Source organism: Cyanidioschyzon merolae, chromosome 20 (assembly GCF_000091205.1).
Source record: "Cyanidioschyzon merolae strain 10D DNA, chromosome 20, complete genome".
Taxonomy (NCBI): domain Eukaryota; phylum Rhodophyta; class Bangiophyceae; order Cyanidiales; family Cyanidiaceae; genus Cyanidioschyzon; species Cyanidioschyzon merolae.
In genome coordinates this window covers 883545-910917 of record NC_010146.1, presented here as the reverse complement: position 1 = coordinate 910917, position 27373 = coordinate 883545, and the positions used below count along the sequence as shown (strand labels likewise).

The window sequence follows — 27373 nt, the reverse complement described above, 5'->3', positions numbered from 1 at the left end:
ACTTTTCTCTAGTGCAAAGCTTGAAGACAAGGGCCTCTTGGCGTATACCTCTCGTAAATTAGCATGCTGCTGTTGAATACTGGTTCCTCTTTTGCAACGATGAAAATGGGCTTTGTCGTTCGAATGGAATCGATTATTTGACGCAAGAAGTTCCATGAACTTTTGGCAGGAGCTTGTGAACAAGTACTCAAAGGACGAAGCCATATTCTTTTTCTCATCACCCTCGGGAAGCATGTCGTTCTGCTTAGGTGTTGCCTTGAAAGAGTGAGATCGAAATCTTGAAGAATGCATGGTTTGTGCGTCCTGTACGTAAAGTCAGGGAAAGAACCGAGGCTCGCACCCATGAAATAGACAATCGTATCGGTTCTGTAGGAATCTATTTGAGAGGACGCCACAAATCCCCGTGATGCCGGTGATCGAATGCATTCGAGCGGGGCTGCGTCGATGCAGCCACTTCGAAACCACCGCCGAAAATCCTAGAACGAGATGTGAATGTGGAATCCCCTATTGCTGCACTTGGAATATCGAGGCTGTAGATCGGATAAGAAACTTGCGAATCACCAAAACGTAAGGACAGAGAACGCAGGTCAATGTTCCATTTTAATCTCCTTGGTACAGCGCCTGCGTTGTGTTCTCTCGATACGCGTACCAGTGAACTCTGGACCTCGTGTGCCGGCGCAATCCGTTTTATTTTGTTTCTCATGCAGGTACTTGAAAGCATGCTTTCGGTCGATCGCAGACACGTTGCGGAATGATGTGAAGATCTTAGTGCTCGCATGCAAAACAGGTATGAAGTTTACGAATTAGTCATTTTACGGTCAGCAAGTGAATGAAGCACATGCCCAGTATTCCCTATCCTGTACATCACATACACATACCCAAAACAGAACGTAGCCAACGCTCTCTACAAGACTGACTTGTAATCAATCCACTCCCTACCGGATGTTCTCTAAGAAATTCGATAAATCAAGCCACATCAAGTGAAGTTTCCACACCGTCCCTACGAGCGGTAATGAAGGGACACTGTCCTCAAATCCGCAGGGACCAGACCGAACGCAACTTCCGCACACGAACCGGCTACAGCACCATTCTCTCTTGCCACCTTGATCAATGCGTAGCTGTGTCCGAACGAACTTACCGCATCGCCTTGCTTGGCGCATGGAAGTTTTTTTAGTTGACAACACACTTTCAGAGGCCAACCTTCTCCGATTGTACGCCTTTTCTTTTCGTTGTTCTTTGTTTCAGTGCGCGGTGAAGCATCCATCGATCCATACCCTACTTCCAAGTAACATTATCCGTACTCCTTCTCGGATATAATCGTCGTTTCGTACGTTCAATCGTGTGCCGATTGCTTGCCCTGGTAGTGCGCAATGGCGCCTAAAGCGCCGATGCGGTCGCCGCACGCAGACAGAACGGCGTTGCCGTACCACAGATGGCGCCGGCTCGAGGGGTGACCCACTCGATACGGGGTCGGAGTACATCATTATTCTGGGAGCCTGCAAACTGTAAAGATAGACTCATTGCCTGCGGCAGTGAAGCGATATACTGGGAGTCAACTGGGACCAGCGTTACGCCCAATGATCCCGTTCACGGTCCCAGAATGAACTGCACTGCGGACGAGTAGCTTAGATCTCACGATAACACTAGACAATGGGGGAGCATGAACCACAAGCCTGGGGAACCTTCTTGCACATATCAAGGATCCGTACAAGGAAAAGTTGCGAGATGCGATCAGAAACCGTGTCGATTCGTACTCCAAGAGTATTGTAAAGGCGTCGTCAGGACTGATGCAATTGGTAAGGGAGATGTATCGCGACGTGACGCACATGGAAACGGTCGAGGTTCCGGACGAGTTCTTCGACAAGACCTATATTCGTCACCTGATGCTTGGTACGAGGGAAACGTCGAGGAGAAATGAGCGAGTGCATGCCCTGCACTAAAATTACGCAGAATCCCGCCCCAACGGTACTCGATACAAGGATGACGGGAATATTTACAACTACGGGGCGAAAAGTACCTCAGAAACCTGATGAACGATTTGACAATGAACCTCGAACGTCTCATGATACGCGCCGTGTTTGCACTCTACCCGGGCATCTCTCCCAAGAGGATATAGACGATTATCAATGGCATCACGAACGATCGCCAGCATGAGCAGGAGATCGAATTCGTCTATGAGAAGGCGTCACGCAGGAGCACGAATGAAGCTTCTGTCATCCGTGCGGTTATACGAGAGCATCGTGCAGTCTTGGGGTTGGCGAATCCAACAGACAAGATATCAGAGTTGAAAAAACATAAGGAAAGATACTATTGCCTCGTCCTGCGCTATTTCGTGTTTCTGGACCGAGAGCTCGAACGCAAGGCAGAGATGAAGCTGCGTGAGGAGACAAATAAAGAGTGGGAGAGACGGAAGGCGTTCCTGATGGGTAAGCGCTTCAACGTGGTTCCAATGTACAACATCAAGTCACATTTTTTGAGTATCGCCTCCGGCGTCCTTTACGGCATCTTTAAGGAGATCAGTCTGGAGTTCAATGTTAGCAGGAAGGAGTTCTCCGGTGAAAACCAGGAGGCGTACTGGAAGAATATCTTCGATTTCAAACGTCTCAAAGTGAGCAAACAAAAGTTGTTCACTAGGATGATCGAAACCGATGGAGTAGCGTTGTGTGTACACTATCGGCAGTTGAAGACAGATCGTCCAGTTCCGCCCTCGGCGAACCATGAAGATGAGAAGGAGGCGGAACCTGCGATGCAGAAAGTACAGGATAACGACCTCGTCGTTGACGTGACGAAGGATGAAGATGGGAAGGATGCGGAACCTGCGATGCAGAAAGTACAGGATAACGACCTCGTCGTTGACGTGACGAAGGATGAAGATGAGAAGGAGGCAGATCCTGCGACGCAAGAGGTGGAGGATAACGACTTCGTCGTTGACGCGGTAAAGCATGAAGAAAAAAAAGAGGCGGGTCCTGAGACGCAGAAAGTGCAGGATAACGAATTTGCCGTTGGTGCGGACCCAGGAAGCACAAATATCATAACCATCGCAGCACCGAAGCGTGCGAAAGATGGCACTGATGGTAACTTACGTCAGAAAGACATGCGTCTTTTGAGGTTCTCGAGAGCGAGATACTATCGAGAATCGGGAATCATGAATGCAAGGAAGAAAATAGAGACGTGGAATTCAGGAATGAACGAGCACCTGGAAGCTTTGAGCGAGGTGACAAGCCGAGGAGCGGATTTTAAAGCTTTTCGGGAGTTTATGGAAGTTCGCGTCGCTCATTGGGATGCGCTGTGGGAGGAGTATGCCAAGCCCCGGTGGGCTCGTTTGCGAATGAATTTGTATTGTGGGAAGCAGGGGGCGTTCGCGAATTTTTTCAATGAGTTGAGCGCCTTGAAGGGGAATGAAGGTCAGAGGCTCGTAGCAACATACGGAGCAGGACACTGGATGACCCAAAAAGGAACTACACCAGCTCCAACGACGAGAACGTACACGGAGTGCGCAAGGCGTTTCGTTACAATACTTGTAGGTGAGGTTCGCACATCGTATACACACCATGAAGTGGCGTGCACACTTCAAGGGGTCGGGATAGAAAAGTGCCAGAGGAGCCCTGAGGATATAAAAAGGTATGGACCGCTGACGGAAGAGCATATGGAAAGGATGTCGAAAGTTCGTGGACTACTTGCATTAGGAAGTACAACCAGTGATGGCAAGAAACGGATGGAGTTTGTGAACCGTGACGTTAACGCCGCTGTCAATATAGGGAAATGTGCGGTGCTGGAGAAAAGACCTCCAGAATGGACAAGAGAGAACTTTAGTAGACAACCTCTAAAAGTTGAATTATATGAGAAAAATTGGAATCAGTAGTAGGTAGCCGGTCCAAAAAGACGGGGAGGCGTCTGCACCTCGGTTGAAGACTTCTTGTCCAGGGCGTACGGTTCGCCACTACTGTACACGCCCGACGTCGTTCGAGTTTAGAACGTCGCTTGGTGCGGCAAACAGCCCGTCAGGCTCCCACTCTACCTGATGGACAGTGATACGGACCTGTCGTCGTTGGAATGCTCTGTCGGTGACGACCGGCTCAGCGACACAGCACTGAGTGGGCTGGTGTCGCCGAGAGCGGGCAGCCCACCGCTGAGCGCCGACAGCGAGGAGCTCGCCCCAGACCGCACACCCGAGTCGCTTGATTGGATGCAACTTGTTGCACAGCTAGCACGTTTATGTAGAGTGGAAGAAAGAGGGGACAGGTCGTCTGGTACCGTTCTTTCACAGCCGAGCGAGCAGTGCCTGGCCCTCGAGGAGGTACACCCCACCGACCTGAACGCGACGGGGCAGCCGCCTGTGACCTCGACGAACGCAAACCCCTGGACGACACAACTTGAACACCATTTGAACTGCCTTATTTGCGCTGAGCTCCCTCGCGAGCCGCTTCTCTGTCCTTCGTGCGGGGTCTTGTTTTGCGAACGGTGTGCGACGAAGTGGTGGCGAGAGCCCAGCACGGCGTCGTCGCAGGGACACCGTCGTATCGCGAGCACACAACCGTGTCCACACTGTCGACAGCCCGTTGCTCGTCACGAACTGGTGCTGGTGCGTTGTCTCCGCGAGCTGCTGCAGAACATCCGCCGAGGCCCGAAACTGGCGCTGCCAGAGCAGCCAGCGGAAAAGAATCCAGGTGCACCGCGATCCCTGTCAGCGCTGAAGGCAACATTATGGTGCTGCTCGGTCCACGCTCATGAAGCTGTGCGGTATTACTGCCAACGCTGCAATCGCTTCATATGTGCGGAGTGCTGTGCTCCGCTGCCCGAGTGCGAGCATCGCTACCATCCGCTGGAACGCGCCCACGAGCGACTCCAAAGTTTGGCATCTGAGCTAGAGCAGGGTTTGCAACCGCTTCGCGAGCGCCTTCAGCGTTTCGAATGCCAACTGCTCGAGTACGAGCAGACATCTCGATTCTTTCTGCGGCAGCGTGAAGCGCTTTCCCAGCGTATTCAACGTTTCATGGATTCCGTGCTCGAGCAGATCGATACCCAGGTCCAGCAGCGGATCCAGTCCCAGCAGGCAGCACGTACGCGTCTCGTGGACATGCGTATGCATCTGCGGCGGTTACTCCGCGACATGGAACGTCGCCTGCTGGCGTATCGTCAGGACATTGCAGGGCATTATGCGGAGCGCGCACACGCCCTCCCCAGCAGCGCTGAGTCGCTCTTACGTGCACACCAGGAATGGAAAGAGCGCTGGGAAGCGCTGAGCGCGCTCTCCGTCATAGATGCATCCGACGCGGTATGCAGTGCGTGGAGCGAATCCGCTGGTACTACGATGTTGGTGGCGCTTCCCGAGGACCAAGCACCTATACCGCTGAAATGTGCGGTGCTACCACCATTTGCATGGGCCCGTGTTCCCGGCACGTTGAAGGTATGCGGTTTGCGGTGGCAAGTTCAATGGATGGATGCCTGCTCCTGGGACGCAACGCGTTCGCCGCGGATACCTGACAGGAAGACGCCGCCTCGGGCGCAACGCCCGACCCCCAGCGATGGAGTCGCTGCGCATGCGGGGCCACTGGCGCGATCCGAGTCTCGAGGTCTGCTTGTGAAACTCGAGCATCGACCAGGGCTGGAACGCGAGCCGGAGGATATTCGTTTGCAGCTGGAATTCGTGGTCATGCATCAGCAACGAAGTGTCTGGGGCGGCCTCTTCTCCGTGAACGCAACGGATGGCTGGCAAGCGATGCTGGACGTGCCTGATACAGTTGTTGTTCTTGTTGAGCGGGCTCGGTGCCCTCAAGATGAGCTGCAGGTTGGGCTCCGCTTCCCGGACATTGTGGAGCACAGCAAGCAACAGACAGCGTATATTCAGTGGATGGAGCAGCGACAAGCTCCGGATCAAGAGTCTGTGGACCGTTCGCGTTCAGCCATTTGAATTCCCGAAGCGCTTCTCGAAGCCGGCTAGACGGTGTCGGTGCGGCAAGCGCCTCGCGGAATAGATACGTATACTGGTCAGCGAGAGGCGCCGACGGCACGCGATGGGGCCAGGTTCTCGGTGCCAACGAGCGTGTAGCGTCCGATGTACAGTGCATCAAGAACCACAATGCACAACTTTCCGACCGGTGATCATCTGAAGTGCACGAGCCCGACAACCGAGCAGGACATTCCGCCATCTGGGAATGTCGGGCGTCCAGCGGGACTTGCGGAAGCGGATCGACATCCACATCCACAGTACGTTTTGCAGAATATAGCGTAGGCGAGGCCACGAATGAGGCCACCGATGGCCTCCCTTGACATGCCCAAGTATGCGGGCTGCCTCATCTCATTCAGAGGGCGTTTCCGCAGCGAGTGCGCGTTCCATGCCTTGACGCGCCTGCATGCACATAGAACGCGGTTCGGCACGTCGACTTGCTGCAAAGCTGCCCTAGGTGTACGCTGCTTGCGCGTAACGTCCTGTGGTGATATGCGCTGTGCTGCCTGAGCAGTTGATACGTCGCATCCACGCTGCTGCTTGTGTTCCGTCGACGACCGTCAGCACTTTCGCTCTGAACCTCAGTCGATCCAAGTACGCCGTATCACCGATAGACGCGAACTTTGCCCGTCGAGTGCGCTTGTGGTCGTTCGCCTGACACACCGCCACATCGTGGAACCAGCAACGGCATGCGTAGCTTGCGATACCGTGTTCACCGCGTCGATCCCTGACATTCACATGGGCGTTGCAATCCAGCCTGATTTCAAATGAAGCGCATGAACGCTCCAGAGGTGCAGTGCACGCCAATTTCACGAAATCGCACGCCCAGGTGCATCCTGGCACATCGTCGACATCAAGTCTCGCACGAGTTCCAGCTCCTGTACTGACATTTTTTTACCGCGAGCATTAGACACAGCTGTTTATGAGCGCGACCCCATCATTTCTAAATGATCGCTATTTGTCATCAGCAGGTGCGCTTTCGCGGTGCGTACGAGGTAGGCCTCACTGGCTCTCGGTCACGAGTCATCTCTTGTTCATCGCTTCCCGGGATATCCACTGCACCTGCGTACTCGAGCGATCCCTGGTTGGATGCAGCAATCCCATGCAGTCAGGAGAGCACCATCTACGCCGATGATGCACAGCTGGTAGTGTCGCACGTGTACGCCATGTGAATAACGGCGACAGACGCACACCCGGAAACGCATCAGGATTCGACGTTCGCTTCTGTACCGATCGATATTGCGGATGTTGGGGATGCCCGGTTCACGGAAACGATCCTAGAGCATCGAGCGCATCAGGTCTCGTTCATCGCTTCGATATAGCGTTGAACTTCAGACGGTGAACCCAGGACGACGGGCGTCCGCTCTATAAGCAAAGTGATACGCTTATCCAGCAGACTCGTCGAGGTGCGACTACCGTCCGAGCTGCGACCTCCCACGGCTTCGACAAGAAACGCCAACGGCAATGCCTCGTATACGAGCCGTAACTTCGCCTTGCCCGGAACACTCGGATTACAGAAGATGCCCTGTCCCTTTGCGATGATTTGGAAGACATCCGGTGCCATGGCTCCCGAGTACCGCAGCGTATAGCGTGACTCGATCCAGGAGCGCACCATACGATCATAGGGTGGCAGTTCCTGCGTTGCTCGCAAGTTGCCCGGCGCGAAGAGCGACGCGCTCGAGTGTCGCAACAGGTCGGGGCTCCACTGCTTGAGCAGTCGCCAGCGAGCGTCGTTCGAAGTTGTCCAGCGAAAGGATGCAACACCGCCTGGCCAGTCACTCGACATGAGGCCGGGGTCGACTGCCACCACCAGCACCAGACGTGGGCCGTACAGGGTCACCGCAGCGGCAACCATATCGCGTCCCTGGCACCCAACCAATCGTTCTGCTGTCCGCCAGACACCGAAAATTGACCCGACGCTGAAGTTGCTCTCCAGTACCGACGAGCCATCCAGGGGATCAAACGCTACGGCGTACTTGTGCCCCGGCCCGCGCTGCTCAGTGGGGTTCTCTTCCGAGCTCACGTACGATACGCACGGAACCTGCAGAAGACGACTTCGCGCAAGATGATCAGCTGTGAGGTCTTCGGAGAGCTGCGCGTCGCCGAAAGCGTTGTGCTGCTGTCCAGGAGCAGCCGCTACTGCGGACGATGAGACGTCTTGTACTCCGTTCCGCAGAACCTGATCAATCGAAACCGAAGCTTCAGCGATAGCGTGCACTATCTGTCGCAAGTCTGGGTCTTTTACTTGTTCGAGGAAGTTTTCCAGATCCATCCAAACGCTGGGCAACTCGTCTCCACAAGCGATAGCGATAGCTCTGGGTGCGACCCCAGTCCCTCCGGTGCTGCTGCGGTGCGCGCTGCTCCGGTTCGGGCCGCGTGCTCCTGCGCACCTTGCTGCGATACGTATGACAAGTCTGTTGTCCCTGGACGCCGCAGCGTTTACAGAAAAGACTACGGTACATAGGCGCTGCGCAACGAGTCTCCCGTCTCGTGGAGTGGCATCCCAGTGGCCTGGCGTGTCCCCTGTGACCAGCTAGATTTCCAGTGTACCATATGGGTTTCGGGATCCATGACGACCTGCGTCAGGTCGTCGTCGAGTCACGCGAGCTCATCCAGCTTCATTCGCGTTCACTGCGACTGTTGAGCACGTGCTGCCACCGATGCGGGTTGCGCTGCCGAGCCCACCAGTGGAGCAACTTCTTTCTTGTGAACAGGCGCCACGCCGAGCAGCTGTTTCAACCCGTCGTAAATAAAGAATTGCCCGGCAGTCAGACTACCAACCATGATTGCGCGAGCACCCAGTCCACGGAAAAGTCCACGCGGACCTAGCTCACGAATAATCCGGAACGTTGCTTCAGCGATGCTACCCGTTACGCGGGACTTGTTGATGACCGACAACACCGTGTCCGCGGGTTGCGAGACCACAGCTGCACAGATACCTGCAAAGATACCGGAATTGAGTGAAATCAAGAGCTTGGTGCTATCCCGCATGTCGGCTTTTGGTTTCCCCATGCGCTCTAGCGTGCGGTAGATGAACTCGGATGCTGCTTCAAAAACAGCAAATTTGGCCATTGTGTAGGGAATCTGTTTCAGGAGGATCGGGAAGAGTCCGGCGTAGAGACCACGCAGCCCTTCATTGGAGATGAGCTTTCCGAACGCCTCCGGTAAAGAGCTCGCAAAAGTCGGTTGGCTCACCAGACGGATACGCGTGGCCTCCAGCGGGCAAAGCGCCAGGTCTGCGAAAAACTCCGCCGTACCGCCCGCTGCTAGCCAGATACCGAAGCGGCCTTTCTCCGCTGCCTCGGGACCAGCCAGACTCGAATATAGCCGCTTGAAGTACTCGTAAAGCCCAAACTTGAACCATCCTTGCAAGAAGTAGCCAACGGCAGTCGGGCTCAGTCCGGTTAGCAGTGCCAGTGCGCCCTCCTCCTTGACGATCGTGCGTGCGGCGTGTGTCATACCGTGGTACTTGTCCGACAGCTGCAGCCGCGTCTTGACCACGTCGACCGGAACCACAGCCGAATGGGTAACACTGCAGCATATTGCACCTGCCAGAGCAAACTTCAGGTACGTTCCGAAAGTGGGGTTTTCGTCGGCCGAGCACGCCACGAGTGTCGCAGGTCGACCCCCGAGCGCACCCCACACCGTCGGCAGCGTCGACGGTGCTGCTCGCAGAACTTGGTCCACGCCGCAGTTGGAGCCCCCGTTATCCTTTCGCTGCTGCAATGCTGTGACCATAGGGGTTTGAGACCACGTCACCAGTTGCGAGAATCGAACCAGCATATCGTCTGCAACGCGGTTTAAACTGACCAGGGTCGTCCCTTACCGTTGAGCGCCCAACGTTTGGAGCGGGATGCACCCACGCACGATGCTGGGCGGCATCGCGCACTCGGACGGCTCGCACGCCACGATCGCGTCGGGACGGCGCGGCCGGCGGCGGCGGCGTCTCCTGTAGATGCGCGCGCATCAGCTGATGGTGAATAGGGAGCTCTTTGTACAATAAGGACAATTACGAATATAACAGACATGAGCGCTGCTGGTGCACACCTCGCCAGCCGTCCCGCCGTCCAATACGGAATCGCACTCGTCGAGTCGTGCGCATCATGAACGCTCCGAGGAGAGCTCCAGTTCTGTATTCCTGCAGGGGACACAGGTGTGGTTGATCTACGTCTATTCACCAGGTTTGGTATGTCCATTCTAAAAAGTTCGCTGAACGGGCTCGGAGGCGCTTTGCGGTACCCTCGTGCGCGTCTCTGCGTGAACGACGTCAGTGCCTCTGCGAGGCAGGCAGGGCACGGAGACGGCGACTGGGTGCGCTAACCTTGCAGCTCGAAGCGTTTCTGGTAGGGCAGTAACCGCTGATATCGTCTTTCTGGCGACCGACGCGATGCGTGCTGTACTGGGTCCGTGTTGGCGCGCACGAAGAGCCGCCATAGCCACAGTAGGGTCGCGTCCGCCAGCGAGTTAACGAGCGTACGTTCCCTCCCAGATATGCCCGCCCAACGCCGCTGGACTGAATGCGCGTTTTGCATGCCGCTAACGGTGTTCGGCGCTCAATCCCGATGCTCCATAGAGTTGTTCGAGGCTGAGCAGCTGCACATGGATCCCCTACGCCGACTCGTATGCGAGACGCATGCGCATGCCGAACCTACCCCCGCTCGATGCAACCAACGACACGTCGACGCGACCCGCCGAGTCGTACCAGCGACATGCACATGTCGGAACAGCTCGCTCCGCATCCTTGATGACGTGCCTCTGAGCGCTTGCCGTCCACGACGAAGCAAAGCAAGCAGCAACGCCATACACGCACTCCGAACGTGGCATCCCAACGAGCGGGCGGTGCTTAGCGGCTACGCTCCCGTCCGATTCGAAGCAACCGCATCCTGATGTGGCGTTTCCGCTGGCGCAGCGTTTCGTCCACACTGATCCAGGTCCAGTTCGTTGTCCGGCTTCTGTGCAAGCGACCAGCGTGCCGCCCCGTCGGCAGGTCGTACATGCTTCGCCAGCGCCAGGATCGCCTGTTGGCGCAGCGCCTTTCGACGTGCACCCTGCACAATATCCCCGATCACCACAACGATCTGTGTTCGCTGTGCTTCGGACGGGACGGACGCACCCAGAAGGCGACAGTACGCGCTTGCTTGACTCGAATATGGTGCACGTCGAAGTTCATCAATCGCCAATTCGATGATCCTCTCGGGGAGTCGCGCCGCCAAGCGTTCTGCATGCGTGCAGAACTGGCTCAACGAGTAGGCGGCAGCTGCTCGAACATGGACATTTGGATCTTCTTCGAGTCGCTTCAGTAGAAGATCCATCGCACGCCCTTTCAATGCATTCCAGTCGTTATCGAGAATGATCGTAGGTTCTGTTTGAGGGATGAACGCGCCTGGATCCGCCGCGAGCCGCCCTAATGCGGTACACGCAGCGGCGCGCATCGATGCAATGGGGTCAGCGGTTAACGCCTCGAGCTCTCGAAAGAGCGGCGTGCCTGCGGCTCCAATTCCAGGCTGACTCAAACAGGCGATGGCAACCACACGTACCGCGTGGAAGGGATCCTTCAACATGCGGAACAGGAGTGCGTTACGCGAACTTGCGATCGATGGCCGCGAGCGCAACAGCAAGCGCAAGAGACGGGCGCTTTGTAGTCGCAGCGCTGGACTCGTCGATGCACTTCGAAAATGATGCTCGACCATCGCAAGTACCAGTTCGTCGACGGCAGTGCTGTCGGGTGCGGATTCTTGGACCCTGCTCAGATGACGCATGCGTAGTGTTAGCATGGCTTCCACGAACGAAACCACGTGCGCATCATTCCAGCGCAGCGGATTCGCTAAAAGCTGCTCCAGCGGCGGTATGGTTTGTAGACGATCATGAATACTTTTCAGACAGGAGATGGCCGCTGCTCGAAGCGTTTCAAGCTCTGGCCCAAGTGAAAGCGCGTACTGGTCCCAGAGCAGGTTCCCGGCGGTCTTGAGCTGTGCGCTCGGGAGACAGCGTGATGGCGTATTCTGCACCACGACCCCGAGGCAGCGCATGAGCTGACAGGTCGAGGTGCTGGAATCCACACCTCCCCTGCTGACTATACCGGTCAATGCAGTTGCAGCTTGGGTCAGCTGCGCCTGCATCGTTTCGACCAGTGTATCGTAGACCAGTTGAAGATGCAACCGATACCGTTCCGACATGGGCACAAACGTCTGCTGTCGAGCGCTCTTCATGGTGCTGGTTGCGTTTGGTGCTCCTTCCATGCGTGTCGCACGTCGTGGCGCCTTGAGTACCATCCCACAGAGCGGGTACAGGAAACGCTGCGCCCCGTCGAAAAGGAAGCACAGCAGCGAGCAGGAAGCAGCGCGTCCGTTTCGCACTCCCTGACATAGGGTCGGCGTCCAGCGATACCACAGGGCAGCGTGTTTCTTCAGCCAGAGTGTCTCGAGGGCGTGTGCTGCGTCTCTGGGTGTTGGTTCGTTCGGGGTCCGCTGGCGCGGCACTGAGCGTCGAAGGACGTTCAGTTGCTTCTGCGCTGTTTCCTGAGCATCAGACTCGAGAAGGTGCTCCCAAGCACTCACACTATGGAGGAACGCGTCGAAACTGGTTACTTGTGCACTTTCGGGGGCCATACGCGCTGGATGAGTCCCGTTTGTAAGTGCTCGCTCCGCAGCCGTAAACCTGGGACGGGACCCAAAAGTAAGCAGTCTGATGAATTGCACAAAGGAACCTGAACGCTTTCGTCAAGTTTAACCAGTCTACTTTCGTTTAGTAGCGGTAAAGCTTCGTCATGGTGGTGTTCATGAAGTGCTTGTCTCCCATGCTTGTATAAGCACAAGCGGAGGTTCGAAATTTGCTTGGCGCGTGCGCCGGAGCGCCCGAGAAGACCCCACGAGACCTTCCTCGGGATGAATAGGTCTCCTTCGACACACGTTCTAGCCATTGGTAGCGTTCCAGTTCATATGGTGCTCGCTTTGAACATTTACACAGCGTATGTCGAATTCTTTTCAGATGAGAGAATGTTTAGACTGACCATGGATCCGAGGATTCGGAAAGGATAATGGCTTTCGGGAAAGCGTCCATCATGAAGCATCTACCTTCAAGTTCTATCACCCATACATGCTCTCTGATATACTGGTCGTTTCGTATGTTCTATAGTGCGCCGACTAGCTGTTTTGAGCACCCGCCGTAGCGCTTATATACCGCCGAAGCAGGTGCTGCACGGAGACAGAACGGCTTTGGCATACCACTGAGGGCGTCGGCTCGAGGCGTGGTTCATCGGACACGGAGTCGGAGTACTTAATCATTCTAGGAGCCTGGAAGCTGCGCAGAGAGACGCACTGCCTGCGGCGGCACGGTGCGATATACTGGGCGTCCACTGCGACCAGGGCGACGCCCAGACGCAGCATACACGCTCCTAGTCCCAGATTGAATTGCGTTACGGACGAGTAGCTCAGGTTTCTTTAAAGAACCCGCCACTGGAGGAAGCATGAAGCACTAGCTAGCCCCGAAGACTCGTCCGGCTCGCGGGACCTTCCGCCTAAAAGGTAAACTTTCCGAGATACTGAAACTTTTCCCCATTTCTGCGCTTACAATCAAGGTCAAACGAAACTGTTATCGAGTTGCTAGTCAGAGCAGAGTTTCTATTCTTTCAGCATATGTCGATGATGCCCCCGCGACAGCTACCAGAACGCCTATCGCTTCGGTTCTCCGTCCGAAAGCGCATTGGAAACCTCGTGCGGAAACTCTTGATACACGATAAAGACGCTTGTCAGAATTTTCGGGTAGCACTAGGCTGGTTACGTAGACGCGGGCTCTGAATTTGTTTACTCCAGGCATAAGACATGGATAATATGTCGGGTACCCGGTTCCCAAATCAACACCAAAACAAAAACGACACGATTCTCGATGGTAAAGAGTTGGTACCAGTTGCTCCAAGGCCATAGAGGCTCGCTGGGTCCCCGCATGCGAGTGCGAACTGCACTGAGGCCACCACAATCCCCTTCGAGTCTCGCTGGTCTGCACACTGCACCTACAGCTTCATGCACCGACATTTCGTTGAGCCATTTAAGCGTTTGATCAAGCATTCACAAAGCGTTGGACAGCGGCTCGTTCCCCAGTGGTGCTGCTTTGCTGCAAATCTTGCCTGAACATGCACTGATTGCGCTCAATACTCATGCTTTCGGGATCGAGTCAGAACAGAACCACAACCGCATATCGTACGCATCCTCACCATCCGCATAGTAACGAACCTCAGTGGTATGGATTTGATAGCCTAACGAGTCTCGGTACAAGTGCTGCGCAGCTACGTTGCTCAACCGAACATGTAACGATACATAGGCAGCATTGTACTCCTCACGCATTGCCTGATGTGCGATACACATCAATCGTTTCGCGATACCGAGTTTTCGATGAGACCGTTGCACCGCCAGCGAAGTGATGTGACCATGACGCACCGGTTTAACAGCCCCAGAGGTCGCTGCTGTGTTTGAACTGGAGCCCGCGTCCGTGGATCCGGGGCTTTCCTCCATTTTGGCAAGAACATACCCAACAATGCTCCCGTCTAGGTCCTCTGCGACGTAGAGTAAATGCGGCCACGACAGCAGGTGGTACATGTAGTACTTGATTTGGTAGTTCTCTGGGAGACATTGCAAGTTACAGTATTGCATGGCCAAGAGGTCAGCGGGCGTCGCACGTCGCACCGAAACCATGGCTGGGTAGGGTGACGCGCTCCCACGCCAGGGATGCGCGTGCGAGTGCGTGCTCTCAAACGAATGCAGTTGCAACGCGCCCTGGGCCGCCGTTTCTCTCACAGTAACCGAGCAGAGCGCTCCTATCGAGACAACGGATGCAGTCGTCGCCCGTGCGTGTTCCTGAAACACGGCACGACAAGTGCCGAGGTCGAGCACCCCCGCTGAGTATGAGCGTTTCGCGCTCGATCAGGCCTATCCTGCACACTTTGTTCTGCAAGATTCCAGAGATACTGGAAGTATCAGTAAAAGTCTAGTCCAAAAAAGTCTGTGAAAAGTCCTCAGATCGTTCTGCAGCACCGAATAGAAAGCGGAAGGCAAGGTTCGTAAACGCTACGCACGCGTTGTCGAAGGACGTGTAATGACCGCGGATGCCCGGAGCGATTATCGGGTGCAGCAAGCGAAAAGCCATGTTCTTGTTTCGTTATTGTTGCTCGTGTTGCTCTGGGCAGTCAGCACTGCTGTCAACTTGGGGAAGTATCGAGAAAAGGATTTTGTGAGTTCCAATGCACCCTTGAATGCAAGCGAAGGTGATACCAGCCTCTCGGAGAAACGCCAAAGCCGTCTCGTAAGTTAACCCGAGCACCGACAGCAGCAGCTTCGTCCCTGTCTGCGGAACTTGCAATGGTGGAAGATTCAGACCTGGCGAAAGATCTGCCGCACTATGATAAGCAAGAAGAAAGGTTCCGTGAGCAACCTTCAACGCAGCACCAGGCTGGATCGAGCGCACCACCACTCCCTGGGAGAGCCAGTCGGCGACTGCGTCGAGCCTGCCGCCCGCGGGTCATCGATCTCAAGCTACACGTTCCGTACCCGTTTGTGGTGGAGCCCTGGGACTGCAGCGCTCCCGAGCCCTTCGCACTGGTGAGCATCAAGAGCGAACAGGGTACTGTACCAGTTCCTGCACACTGGCGAGCGAAGCGAAGGTACCTAGAGAATAAACGAGGCTTACCGAGTGGAGCACTCGCTTTTGTTCGAGACGCATATGAGCGATTGATGGAATGCTTGCAAGAACCGCAAACGCCTTTATCAGAATCTCTGACCGAAGAGTGGCGTCTCTGGAGTCGCCTACGTGGTCTCGGTGACGTGTACGTTCCTTTGGATGAGTTCGATCCACTCCGCGGTTGTACGTTCCGACCAGGGGTGGTGTCGGGAGCGCTTGCACAAGCACTCCAGATTTCGGAGCTGGAAACGTTCTCGATACCATCGAGTCCATGGCGGGACGGTTGGCGGCGTAGTGGGCACCGCTGCCCACCGCTGTATCCGGCCATGAAGGAGGCAAACTTCTGCTGGCGAATCGAGCCAGGACCTGCTGGATGCGCTCATCATTTGTATGACACTGGAAACAAGGTGCATCACTGGGGTTCATTGAGGGACGCAGCAGACCCCCCGTGAGGATGGATCTGGGCCCTCCAGGTCAGGGGCGCTACGTAAACGCTGACGCTTCGATATCGCGGCTGTCCAGGTAGGTATGAGCAGGGCCGTGGCTTGGGTTCTCTGCACGCGTGTCGCTCGCTCAAGCTCCCTCTGCTCAGCGGAGTACGAAACTGGTGATCGCAGACCCTCGTAGCGTCAGCAAAGGAGCAGATGCCTGTCCGCTGGTCATTGATGGCGTCAGTGTGCGCACATTCCGTAGCTTCTGGTTCGCTAAATCGAACCTCGATAGCCGAAAACACCCCAACACAATTTGAGGCAAAAGCTTTGAACCATGGCCCAGCAAGCTGGTAGAAGCGACCGCCTTCCGTTGACGCGCATTGGCGACATGCTTTGTCAAAAGATGGATGGTGTGAAGTAACGGACAGCGTATGCGAAACGAATACACGGAGCGTTGAAAACGTCGCATTCCTGGAATCCGTTTCGTCAACGGACGTGTATCAAGCGACAGCGTATCGCCACGAGACTATCCGATGTGTACGTCACAAGGACGTGGAACATTAGAGCTAGGTTCAGGCGACGACCGTAGAGCCGCGTTCGGTATCGAAACTCCACTTTGAAACACGAACCGTATGCCTTTCTCCCGAGAAAGTCGACAGCGATGAGCGCAGCTGGGCATCGAAAACGCAACATGCGGGAAGCGCACGATACTGGCCTAAATGGGATACAGGCTGCTTCGCAGCAGCCTCGTGTTTATTCGACTTTCAGTGTACAGCCCAGGATGATGAGGCGCTGTTCGCTTCGCGCCTTCTCCGACACTGCTTACGCCTGGTTGGCAGAGCACAACGCCATGCTTTTTTTCGATATGTTGCTGACTGCGGCAGACTGCGGCAGCAGTAGCTGCATCGTGTCAAGTGCTCCGCTCCCGCCAAAAAAAAAGCGTGCTTGTGCGCCTTACAGCTGCCCCATCGGCATTTTTCTGGCGCTTCCCCTGCAAAAACTACGAGTGAACCTACGATGTAGCAACAGTTTGGCTTGCACTGATAAAAGCGTTTACCAGCGGGTTATCCTTTCAAGTGCTCGACCCGGGCAAACGTCTCGCGCCCTCCCGTCACTACCCGGACTTGAAAAGAAGCACCGCGATTTGGTCCAGGTAAAAGTATATGAAACACCCGGTTTCATGCGTGACGTACGAGCCAAAGTTTCGTCCGACGATACAGTGCCAGGTAGGTCCGTACTTGGCGTCAAACTCTTTCTTTATAGCTGCCGCCACGTCCTTCTCCACCTGATAGTTCTCGATGGCCTTTGTCGCAGTCTCTACGGCAAACTGCTGCCGATCTTCTGGCATATCCACAGACTTAATCACACATTTTCTCCCTTGCATGCCGAAAGCTTCCGCAAAGTTGCAGGAGCACCTTATAAGCGGGTCACGATCGTCTCTGTTCGACGACAACGGCAACGACAGAAGCCTAGAGAAAGTCAATGCCAATGACACATACGCCAGCAGCGATCGTCGCTCCGAGGCAAAGCCTGGAAGCGTTCTCCCTAGTCCAGGACGTGGCATAGAGCTGCGGTCTCGATATGGGTGTTGTTTGCCCACTGACCTGAACGAGAGCGTGACAGGCGTCCGATGACGCAGCTGCCACAGTTACGAATACCATAGTTATCTGCGTGGTACTGAGCGACAACTTGGACACATACGCTGGAGCAGCCGCGAACTGCATGGACTCGAGAGCGCTGAACACGGTTTGGTGGTCTATTCGCTCGCTCTCTGGGGCACCAGGTGACTGCTTAGGTGAGCTCGTACCACAGTTCAGCGAATGGGAAGCGCAACAAGGCGGTATCACCGCTGATAGCGCACCTCATAACACGACTGCAACCTCAGCGGACGCTGCGCCGACAACGCACTGTTCGCGAGTCGGCACGGCGGTTCAGGCCTTGTGCCAGGGTCCGTTGCTCGCCGAAAACAAACGAGAAGCTTCCACAGACGCTGGTTTGAAAAGGGGCAGCGCAGCACTTGTGACAAAGCCAGCAACAGCGCCAGCAGTCGCGCTGGAAACCGAAGACGCTGAGGGCGTGGGTTCGAAGGCCTCCACCACACTCTGGACACAACTGGACGCGATTCGCCAGGCCTGGAGACGAGGAGATGCTGCAGAACTGAGCAGGATCAGCGCTGTCGATCGCGGGCTCCTCGAACAACTTGCCTGGAGCGGCGTGCCTGGTGCGCAACGGGCCCTTGCGTGGAAGGTGCTGCTGGACTACTGCCCGCCGCAACCTTCGCGTCTTCTCCGGAGCGTCAGCCGCAAACGCGACCAGTACTGGCAAGCAGTTGCTGAACTCGGGCTAGTCACTGATCCCAGACTCGGTAATCGCCTGTCCTCAGAAGACTGGGCTCGTAAGCGTCAGATCGACCTCGACGTGCCGCGTACCGCACCCGAATTTCCGCTCTTCCACACCGGAGCCGTACAACAGGCAATGACGCGGATCCTACACTTGTGGTCCGTGCGACATCCCGCCGCCGGTTATGTACAAGGCCTCAATGACATCCTGGTACCACTGTTGTACGTCTTTTACGCGGACCAGGCTCCAGAGTTTAGCCAACTCGATCGCACCACGCTTCCGGAAGATGCGGAGCCGCTGCTGCGCGAGGTTGAAGCGGATACCTACTGGTGCTTGAGCACACTTCTCGAAGCACTGCAAGATCAGTATGTATTCGGGCAACCTGGTATTCAGCGTCGAGTGGCGCTACTCGAACGCATCATGCAACGCATTGATGCTTCACTGTGTGCGCACTTAGCCAAAGAGCAGGTAACCTTTATGCAGTTTGCATTCCGTTGGATGAATTGTCTCTTGGTTCGCGAGTTTCCGCTTCCGATTACCCTTCGACTCTGGGATGCGTATCTGAGTGAACGCGGCACATTTGCCGCGTTCCACGTGTATGTATGCGCTGCACTTTTGGAGCGTTTTTCGTTGGATCTTGTGCGCCTGACATTCCCCGATCTCGTACTCTTTCTTCAGAATCTGCCGACCCGATCGTGGACAGAACAGGATCTCAGCACGCTTCTGAGCCGAGCCTATATGTTCAAGGCAATTTTCGAGGATGCTCGTCGGTTATAGCGATCGGACAAGCAAGGCGTATCGATGGACATCACCTGGATACAAGCAGATCGAGCGTTCGTAAAATAGACGACATCATAATTCTGATCATACGAACAAGGGTCCTCTCGTTACGTTTCCCAAAATGCAGCCTCCTCCAATCATGCATTCTTCAAGATTTCGACTATTTTTATGTTTGAGCTCGTTGGCGAGGCAATTCGCGCAGCTGGACTGACGCGGAAACGAAAACTCGATTTCGTGTTTTGACGACAAGTTCATACGTGCGCACGCTGAAAGTGCACGCAACTTTTCACGTCAAATCATCGAATGCAATCGAATCACAAGTCCGAATCGTTTTACGGTGATCGATGAAACGACTTTTGCACAGCAGCATGATACCTGTGACGGGATGTGTTCCGAGAGGCTCCCCTTGCTTCGGTTTCCATGGAAAAGAGTCTCGTGCTCGGACCTGAGTCATCGCAGCGATCGTAACGCACTGGGAGGAGTACCATCGATTTGCAGGAGAGGAGTGTTAAGAGAACGAATGATCGCGGCTTGTTCGTTAGTCTGGAGTTTTCTCCCTGTACCTGGTCTACCATGGACAGCATCGCGTTCCACTGATTCTTGATCGAATGGAACAGAGTACGGGAGCGCTCGCAGCAGACGGTGAATTTGTCCAGGGCATCGACCATGACAAGCCCGTGATCCTGCGGTACTGCACTCGCCATGCGAACTCGAGAGGGCATCGGCGGAAGCCTTCTGCACTCGTTCGGCGCACGCACCGAACAATGAGGCAAGTCTTGAAGCGTCATTGCCCGGCCTTCGGAGGTGAATATGTGGTGGATACTCGGGAATACCGGCCTTACATGCCCGTGTCACCGCTACGCATTGCGCGTCGATGTTATCTAGCAGGAAGATGAAAATGGCAAGCGATACGGAGATCGCTACAACCTCGCCTACATGGATGTTGTCGAAATCAGCCCGCAAAAGCGTTACCGGGACTTCAGTGCCGCTATGAACACCCTCCAATTGCTGACAATGAAGCGTGAGAGAAAGCAGAACACGGCGTATTTGCTGCCGGCGATCAAAGAAAGTACGAGGAAGCAGTCGCAGATAAATGCCACAAATGCTTCTGTTGATAAACGTGGGAAGAGTATGCAGAACATTGGCAAGAACGCCAGTGTTCATGTACTTGTTCCATTCTATTCTGACGTGGGTCTAGCGATCCTCCGCGGAAACCTCCGCTTACAGGGACTCGGGGGCGCACTCTAGATACCAAGGTTCCATACCAACATCCATAATCGGCGGAACACGGAGACTGCAGCTTGTTCGCGGTAAAACAGCACGTGTTCTAACGTGTTCTCGCAGCGATACATTACACGACCGCGACCGCACTTCCTGTCTCCATGCAGCCGATAGCCGCAACACCCACGATGAGCACATGCTCAACGTCCGGTTTCCAGGGATTCAGGCGCTCTGTCCTCCCCAGATGAACCCGAGAAACTAGACCAGCGTCTTCACGACCGAAAGGCATTGCGAAGGCTTCAGGGGCATGCGCCACAACATCCCGTCCAGCAGCCGGCAATGACGTCAGCAGCGCGGGTCGCTATGCAACCCCACGCCACCGCACCTAACATCAATACCATTACATGCCCGAGCTGCGCTTCCCTGGAGCTCGTTCGTGAACGAAACGCACCTTAGAACCTGCACACATCGCGATTTAGAACCTTAGTCGTTGTCGAGGCCCCGATTCGAGGTTCGCAACTCGAAACCAAGCAGCGGACCCAGTCTGGCAATGTAGCGACGAAAAGGACGCCTCCGACGAAGTTCCTCTTCGAGTTTCACCCCCGGGCGATGGACAAGGCTCCCAGCGGCCGTTGCCTCTGCAGTGCCGCAGCCGCTGGTGCCCGGCGGTGGAACCAACACTCGCGGATCCATGACTTGGGCAGGAGCTGGTGCCACCGCTCCAGGAACAGCATCAGCGGGGGTTCGGGCTCCCTCGTTTGTTTGCGTACGCTTTGGAAGAGCGTCGCGTTTCGCTGCTGCGCGGTCTGCTGTCACCGTTCGCGGGGATGCCTCGCGTGCCCTGTCCGGGTCCAGAAAAGCGTTGTTTCCAGCGTCCCCGCGTGACGTTCGGAGCACTCGCTTGGTGTCCAAGCGAGCTCGCATGCCCAGCACGCGACGCTGGGCCAGCTGAATCGAGCGACGATGGTGTTTTCGCATCGAGGTCGCTCGCGTCTGCGAGACGGCCTCATGCCACTGCGCTAAGGCACTCGGTTCTGTAATCTTCTTCGCAAGCAAGAGCTGCAGCCGCTCCTCAATCTCTCTGACCGTACGACGGTGCAATAGACCAAGACGGACGCTTGCTTGCGCATGGAGGATATCCCCCAACAGTCGAGGATTGGAGCCGTAGCGCTGCCACGCCTGGAGCAGCGCGGCATCTTCCTGGAACGACCACTGCACTCGATGACGTAACCAGGCCTGTAGGTTCACATAGACCTGGCGTGTTGGGCCTAGCGGCAATGTCCGCATGGTACTCGAGTCGGCACGAGCTCCGGATTTGGCAGTCGCAGTCGCCTCGGGGGCCCGAATGCGATCGACAGCGTTACGCGCTTCTGCAACAGGTACTCGTGTAGTAGTCGTAGTTGTTGTTGTTGTTGTTGTTGCTGCTGCTGCCCCCAAGCCAGCAGTCAATGAATCGACAAATGCGTCGTCGTTGCGCAGATGCGAAGCGATTTGCTGCACGTCACTTACTCGTCCGCGCTGGAGCGCAGTTGGGGCTCCAGAATGCGCCATTCGCCAATAGCAGTGAATAAAAAACGCCGCGTCTTCGGTGCCAGCCTCGGGGTCGAGGATCAAATCAACGGGGGTCTCGACGGGCGGCCCGTACACCATCACCAGCGCCGCCGCCGTGTCGCCGCTACGCTTCTCGCTATGGTACGCGCGAGTCGTACGCCGCCAGTCGAGACCCCCGGATCCGTTTTTTGTTCCCGAACTGTTCGGATCCGGAACAGGTGGATACACCAAAGGTAGCGCTGCACTGTTCTGATCGGCTTCATCATTCAAAGATGTGTTTGCAGCACCTTCGTCGAGGTTGGAGTCGTTCGTGTTGGCAACACGTTCCGGTGCCTGCCTTGTATCCCATGCTACTGCTGCTGCTGCTGCCACAGGTCCTCCGAGATGCTGCGCGATTCGCCACGCAGTGTGCCAAACAGGCCACCAGGTCGAAGTGTCCCCAGCGGGCTTGTCCGTACGAGTAGCGGCCATGGCGGGCGTTTCGGCAAAGTCCACTGCATCCAGACTGGCGTCAGCAGACGCTGCCAACTCCATGGCCTGGCGCATCCGTCGCTCCTCGTCGTCCTCAGCCTCGAGTATCGTGCGCTCTAGCTGTATGTACTCCTGCTCGGTGAGGCCGCACGCCTCCAGTCCTCCGTATGGATTCGGGTGCACAGGAGGCGGCGCCGGACCTCCCTCGATCAGTTCCAGTGGATGGACCCGCTGCAATACCTCGGTCGTGAAGAGACCATCCGCGAGTACCAGTTGTTCCAGGCGTTGCTTCTGCAGCGCTCGACGAAGTATCGGAGCCTCCACGGTGCCTTCCGTCACGAGCCGGTAGATTCGCACCGGCCGATCCTGTCCGATGCGATGACAGCGGTCTTGGGCCTGCGCATCAACCGTGGGGTTCCAGTCCGAGTCGTAGAAGAGCACCGTATCGGCACCGGTGAGGTTCAAGCCGACACCTCCGCTACGCGTAGTGGAGAGAAACACCAGATAGCGCCGATCGTTGTTGAAACGCTCACAGAGGCGTAGACGCAAACCCGTGGGCGTGCTCCCGTCCATGCGAATGTAGGCAAAGCGATGCAGGCAGAGAAATTGTTCAAGAATATCGAGCATTCGTACCATTTGAGTAAATATGAGCACTCGATGCCCTTTTTGTTCCAGTTCTCTCAACAGGACAGCAAGGCGCTGGAGTTTCCCGCAGTCCCACTGCAGCAGCCGCGCATCCGGGAAGCGCAGTTGCTGACGAATCGCCAACGGTCGCCACAAACCGAACAAATACGCTAGAGGCGGTGATGTGGTCCCACAAGCTGTTCGTCTCTGGTAACGAAAAGCTGCCTTGCTTACGAGCTGCGGCACCGGTGCGATCGCGCGATGCACCACCAGCGTAAACGGCAACGCCTGCGCTAACGCTCGGTCAACAAGGCGCTCCAGCGTGGCCACTGGATGCAGCGCAGGTGCTGAGCGCAAAGGCACCCGCACGAGTTGCCGAATACTCGCCCCTATAACTGGCTCCGCGATGCGTCGACTACATGATACCAGACGCAACTGGTTGCGTTCCGTTTGCTCGGCTCTGTCGATCCGAGCTAGGAGACTCGCAAACGATGCCCGCGATATGGCCTGCGAATCGGAGCATGTCGTCGGACACGCTGAAGTCTCTGCGAGCATTCGCGCGGCGGCGGTAAGGGCTCGTATCCGAGCAGCGTCCTCGCGAGACATGGATTCATCGACGAGGCGGGGTGCCCGGCGCTGCGCCGTCTCAGACGCTGCTTCTGCTCGTATGATGTGCGGAATGAAGATCGTCAGCGGTCGTTGACTTGCGTAGGGCTCGTCGATGGGTCGCCCTGCAAACAAGTCCGGATGGTTACAAACCTTGCGCAGCTGGATGAGCACATTCATCACAGACAGGTAATTTCCGCTGAGTAGCTTCTCCCGCGTAGCTGCTCGACTCATAAAGTCATCGTAGAGCTCTCGTTGCCGTTTGCTTAGTGAACACCAGACAATTTCCTCGGTTTTCGGGGGCAGCTCACGCTCCACGTCGCGCTTCAGGCGTCGAAGCACAAAGGGACGAATAACGCGGTGCAGACGTTCAACCATGCTCTCCTGGACGCTTGCATCGGCTTGAATGAGCGTCTCGATAGGTTCCTGAAACCACTCCCGGAATTCGCTATGGCTTTGGAAAACATTTGGCATGAGGAAATGTAACAGCGACCACAATTCTATCAGCGAGTTCTGCAGCGGCGTTCCGGTCAGCAGTAAACGATGCCGCGAATGGAAGGTGAGCAATGTCTGCCATTTTTGGCTCTGAAAGTTCTTGATGTGTTGCGCTTCATCGAGCACGAGATAGCTCCATTGCTGTCGACGAAAGACGGTGGCGTCCTGCACCACCATGTGGTAAGACGTGACACAAACGTGGAAAGCATTGGGTTTGGTCCAGCCGCGGCGCTTGGCAGCTCGTTCGGTGGGCGTCCCGAAATAACAAAGCACCTTGAGGCCTGGGGCGAACTTTTTGAATTCAATGTTCCAATTCATGACCACAGAGGTGGGTACCACGATCAGATGCGGACCCCAGTCCTGTTTTGCAGTTGCCAGCCAAGCCAACAGCGCTATTGTCTGGATGGTCTTGCCCAGGCCCATGTCGTCTGCCAGCATACCATTGAGACCCTTCTCGTTCAAGGCAATGAGCCATTGTAGGCCGGCGTGTTGATAGGGGCGCAAGCGGCCTCGAAAGAGAATACGCAAAGCGTCGTCCACGGAGCGGAACGATGCCGGCCGCTCAAGTGCCTCTTTCGTGGACAGTGCAGCACAGCTGGTCTGGGTTGCGTTTCCCGAATGCTCTTCAACATCGGGTGCAGCGGCTGCTCCCAGCGATGTATTTGGCAACCTTTCGGACATGTTCGCAGCTACTTCCGGTTTCGTTGGTAGCAGTGCTGTACCGCCATCACCATCACCACGATCTTCGGGCGAGGCGTCTCCCAGTCGCTGCGCACTGGAGTAGACCGAATCCGCAGTCCCTGGCATCGATCCAATTTGTCGCTGCGTTCCGTAACCGCCAGTACCAACATCATCAACTGATGCGTCCGCGCTGCTCATCAAGCAACCAGGAAGTGGCCTTCGTGCTCGGCTCGTCGACAAGTGCACTTCGTTGGTAGCGCGCGGCATCAGAGACTGCGTATCCGACTCGCGTATCGTTCCATTCGCTGCGGTATCTGCGGTTATCTCCGGGAGCTGCGTTTGCGATGCCCGATCCGATTCCCTTCCTGTCGCAAGTTCCGCGGTAGAATATGGCTCTCCATCCACAACCATCTGTTCCGAGTCACAAGTCGCTAGTTCTTCTGCCAGGACCTTGACGTAGTCTTCAGTCTGGTGAACAAGGGAATCCAAAGCCCGTTGTCGTTTGCGCTTTGCAAGGCGCTCGTCCTGTGCCTGCTGTTCCCATATCATCATATGGAAGAGTGACTCCCAGAACTTTTGAACGTGCCGACTCAACAGGCGAGCTCGTCGTATACGCGCGACCTCTCGTGCCTGGGAGTCACGTGCGTCCCGCTGCTTCCGTTCTTCATGAAATCTGTGGATAGCGCGAGCGAGTCGTGCTCGAAAAGCAGCGTGCCACTTGAAGCGCTCTCGATAATCAGTGGCTAGCCAGATCATCGCCTCACAGAGATAGTCGTGGTGTGTCTTCGAGCGCGGCGGTTCCGGTTGCTTCGGCAGGCGCGCTTTCGCAAGCTCCAGGTTGCGCTGTTGGATTTCGGTGGCTTCACGCAGTATGCGGTCCTCCGCTAGGCGCTGCGACGCAGCATCAGCATCAGAAAAACCCAGAACAGTGGTATCGAGGGCCTCGATGGACGCCTGACAGCGCTTCTCTAAAGCCGCAGACGTGGAGGTTCCTCCCGATTCATGACCTTTTGTTAAATGTTGCAAAACCTGCTCGTCTAGAGTCAGTCGGGCTGGCTCCTCCGCGCTCGACTTCCAGTCCATGGAGCCAGCGTCCCGGAACGTGGAGCGAGGCGGGCTTGCCTGCTCGCCGGTTCCCCGTGGTGCTGTTGTGTGCAGCACGCTCGAACCAGCTGCGTCTCGTTTCAGGGGCCTCACATCACCGTGGCTGCGCACTAGCTTTCGTTTCTGTTCACGTTCAGCTCGCGTTTGCAAGAGCTGCGCCTGACGAAGGTGCTCGTCACGAGAGGCTGCAGCTCTCCGTGCCAGTTCCCGCAGACGGTCGCTAAGCTTTGACATCAGTAACTCGTCCGAAAGCGCCTGCTTCGTTAGAAGTGCATCAATCCGAGAAGTTGTCGGACCTTGCACGGCCGTACCGGTACGTTCACCCTCGCCAGTGGTGCGCGGTATCTCGTTACCTGGAGAGACAGGCTCTGCATGAGCAGCGGCTTTCAGTTCAGCGCCAACCGCGCACGACAACGACGATGCAGGCTGTCGTCGACGACCTGCATACGCAGCATAGTCCGATCGACGCTGACCTCGTAACCTTGGCGACGTGTTCATGCAGCGCACTTGCTGAAGCGACGACCAACTAGGCGCGCCCGTTCCAAAACGAGTTCCTCGCCCGCGCGCTGCGCTCCCGACCTGCGCTTAGCGGCAGTAGCGGCCACTAAAAGCACCCTGGAGTGAATCTGGCAGTCCGCCTCCTTACTTTCTGTGTTTGGTAAGCTGCAAGAACTCTAACACGCAAACGAAGAGAGCCCACTACGGCACAAGAACTCCTTGGCATTCGATATAGTTTGTACTCGGCGCTTTTCGTGCAGCGATTTCTGTGATTGGTGCGGCGTGCGGGCGAGTGCACTCTTGCGTCGCCAAGGGCACGCTCTTTATCGGAGGGATATATCGACTGAGAATCGTCGATCATGTGGAACGGGCAAGGCCGGGCTACTGGGGTGGAGTCACCGCTCTTGAAGTGGAGCTGATACGAGGACTCGCTACACATCTGCAGATTGACGTGGTAATTGGCGGTACAAGCGTGCTCGCCCCACACCAGTACTTGGCATCTATCGAGAGCCTATAAACAGAGCAGTGCATTCTGGAGCTCCTGTACCAGCACGCCGTTTTCATCGTCGTCCTCTGTTTTTCTCGCAGGCACTCAACTAATGGACTGTATCCAGCATGTTGGAAGAGCGTTGCGGGACGACTTTGTGATGTCTCTGGTAGCATGCGACAGAGGATCTTAGGTGTAGTATTCAGGCATTCTTCGGTGGGCAGATGCACGGGCCATTCGCTGCCTAGTCCTCGGTCTGGACATGGTGCACCCGACGTGCAACCTATGGACCTCGATCTCCACGACCGTCGTCTCGTCGTTCCATTCGTCTCCAAGCGTTCGCTATGAAGCTTTACTGTCGAAGCCACAGTTTCTGAAACTTCCGTACCCATGATACGAAGAGCGGTGAAGGGCCACCAATGGACACGGGAGAAAGCGCGATGCCACCGGAACGTATCCTGTGTCGGA

The 27373-nt window shown here is 55.9% G+C and overlaps 9 protein-coding genes and 2 non-coding genes across 11 annotated transcripts, besides 1 other annotated feature; 4 read left to right on the top strand and 7 right to left on the bottom strand.

Moving 5' to 3' along the window:
• Nucleotides 1–1366: 1366 nt before the first annotated feature.
• Nucleotides 1367–3977: a sequence feature (repetitive element).
• Nucleotides 3978–4021: 44 nt separating this feature from the next.
• On the top strand, nt 4022–5911 carry CYME_CMT363C (similar to glycogenin-interacting protein; the record flags this gene model as incomplete). The annotated part of the gene is made up of 1 exon (XM_005539294.1): nt 4022–5911. The coding sequence occupies one exon, from the start codon at nt 4022–4024 to the stop codon at nt 5909–5911; it is 1890 nt and encodes a 629-aa protein (XP_005539351.1).
• Nucleotides 5912–7241: 1330 nt separating this feature from the next.
• Nucleotides 7242–8219, bottom strand: CYME_CMT362C (sedoheptulose-1,7-bisphosphatase; the record flags this gene model as incomplete). The annotated part of the gene is made up of 1 exon (XM_005539293.1): nt 7242–8219. The coding sequence occupies one exon, from the start codon at nt 8217–8219 to the stop codon at nt 7242–7244; it is 978 nt and encodes a 325-aa protein (XP_005539350.1).
• A 356-nt stretch (nt 8220–8575) lies between these two features.
• CYME_CMT361C (mitochondrial phosphate carrier protein) lies at nt 8576–9730 on the bottom strand (the record flags this gene model as incomplete). Its single annotated transcript, XM_005539292.1, has 1 exon — nt 8576–9730. One exon carries the CDS (start codon nt 9728–9730, stop codon nt 8576–8578), a length of 1155 nt encoding a protein of 384 aa, XP_005539349.1.
• Nucleotides 9731–10041: 311 nt separating this feature from the next.
• Nucleotides 10042–12713, top strand: CYME_CMT360T. Its single transcript, XR_002461711.1, has one exon. It is a non-coding gene; the product is annotated as a hypothetical transcript (transcript).
• Nucleotides 10798–12555, bottom strand: CYME_CMT359C (hypothetical protein; the record flags this gene model as incomplete). Its single annotated transcript, XM_005539291.1, has 1 exon — nt 10798–12555. One exon carries the CDS (start codon nt 12553–12555, stop codon nt 10798–10800), a length of 1758 nt encoding a protein of 585 aa, XP_005539348.1.
• A 1384-nt stretch (nt 12714–14097) lies between the features above and the next one.
• On the bottom strand, nt 14098–14634 carry CYME_CMT358C (similar to N-terminal acetyltransferase complex ARD1 subunit; the record flags this gene model as incomplete). Its single annotated transcript, XM_005539290.1, has 1 exon — nt 14098–14634. One exon carries the CDS (start codon nt 14632–14634, stop codon nt 14098–14100), a length of 537 nt encoding a protein of 178 aa, XP_005539347.1.
• Nucleotides 14635–15297: 663 nt separating this feature from the next.
• CYME_CMT357C (similar to splicing factor 3b subunit 2, 145kD) lies at nt 15298–16068 on the top strand (the record flags this gene model as incomplete). The annotated part of the gene is made up of 1 exon (XM_005539289.1): nt 15298–16068. One exon carries the CDS (start codon nt 15298–15300, stop codon nt 16066–16068), a length of 771 nt encoding a protein of 256 aa, XP_005539346.1.
• Nucleotides 16069–17093: 1025 nt separating this feature from the next.
• Nucleotides 17094–18662, bottom strand: CYME_CMT355T. The gene has a single exon (XR_002461710.1). It is a non-coding gene; the product is annotated as a hypothetical transcript (transcript).
• Nucleotides 17162–17431, bottom strand: CYME_CMT356C (dynein light chain; the record flags this gene model as incomplete). Its single annotated transcript, XM_005539288.1, has 1 exon — nt 17162–17431. One exon carries the CDS (start codon nt 17429–17431, stop codon nt 17162–17164), a length of 270 nt encoding a protein of 89 aa, XP_005539345.1.
• Nucleotides 17770–19164, top strand: CYME_CMT354C (probable GTPase activating protein; the record flags this gene model as incomplete). Its single annotated transcript, XM_005539287.1, has 1 exon — nt 17770–19164. One exon carries the CDS (start codon nt 17770–17772, stop codon nt 19162–19164), a length of 1395 nt encoding a protein of 464 aa, XP_005539344.1.
• A 1707-nt stretch (nt 19165–20871) lies between these two features.
• On the bottom strand, nt 20872–26418 carry CYME_CMT353C (unknown snf2 family helicase; the record flags this gene model as incomplete). Its single annotated transcript, XM_005539286.1, has 1 exon — nt 20872–26418. The coding sequence occupies one exon, from the start codon at nt 26416–26418 to the stop codon at nt 20872–20874; it is 5547 nt and encodes a 1848-aa protein (XP_005539343.1).
• Nucleotides 26419–27373: the final 955 nt, after the last annotated feature.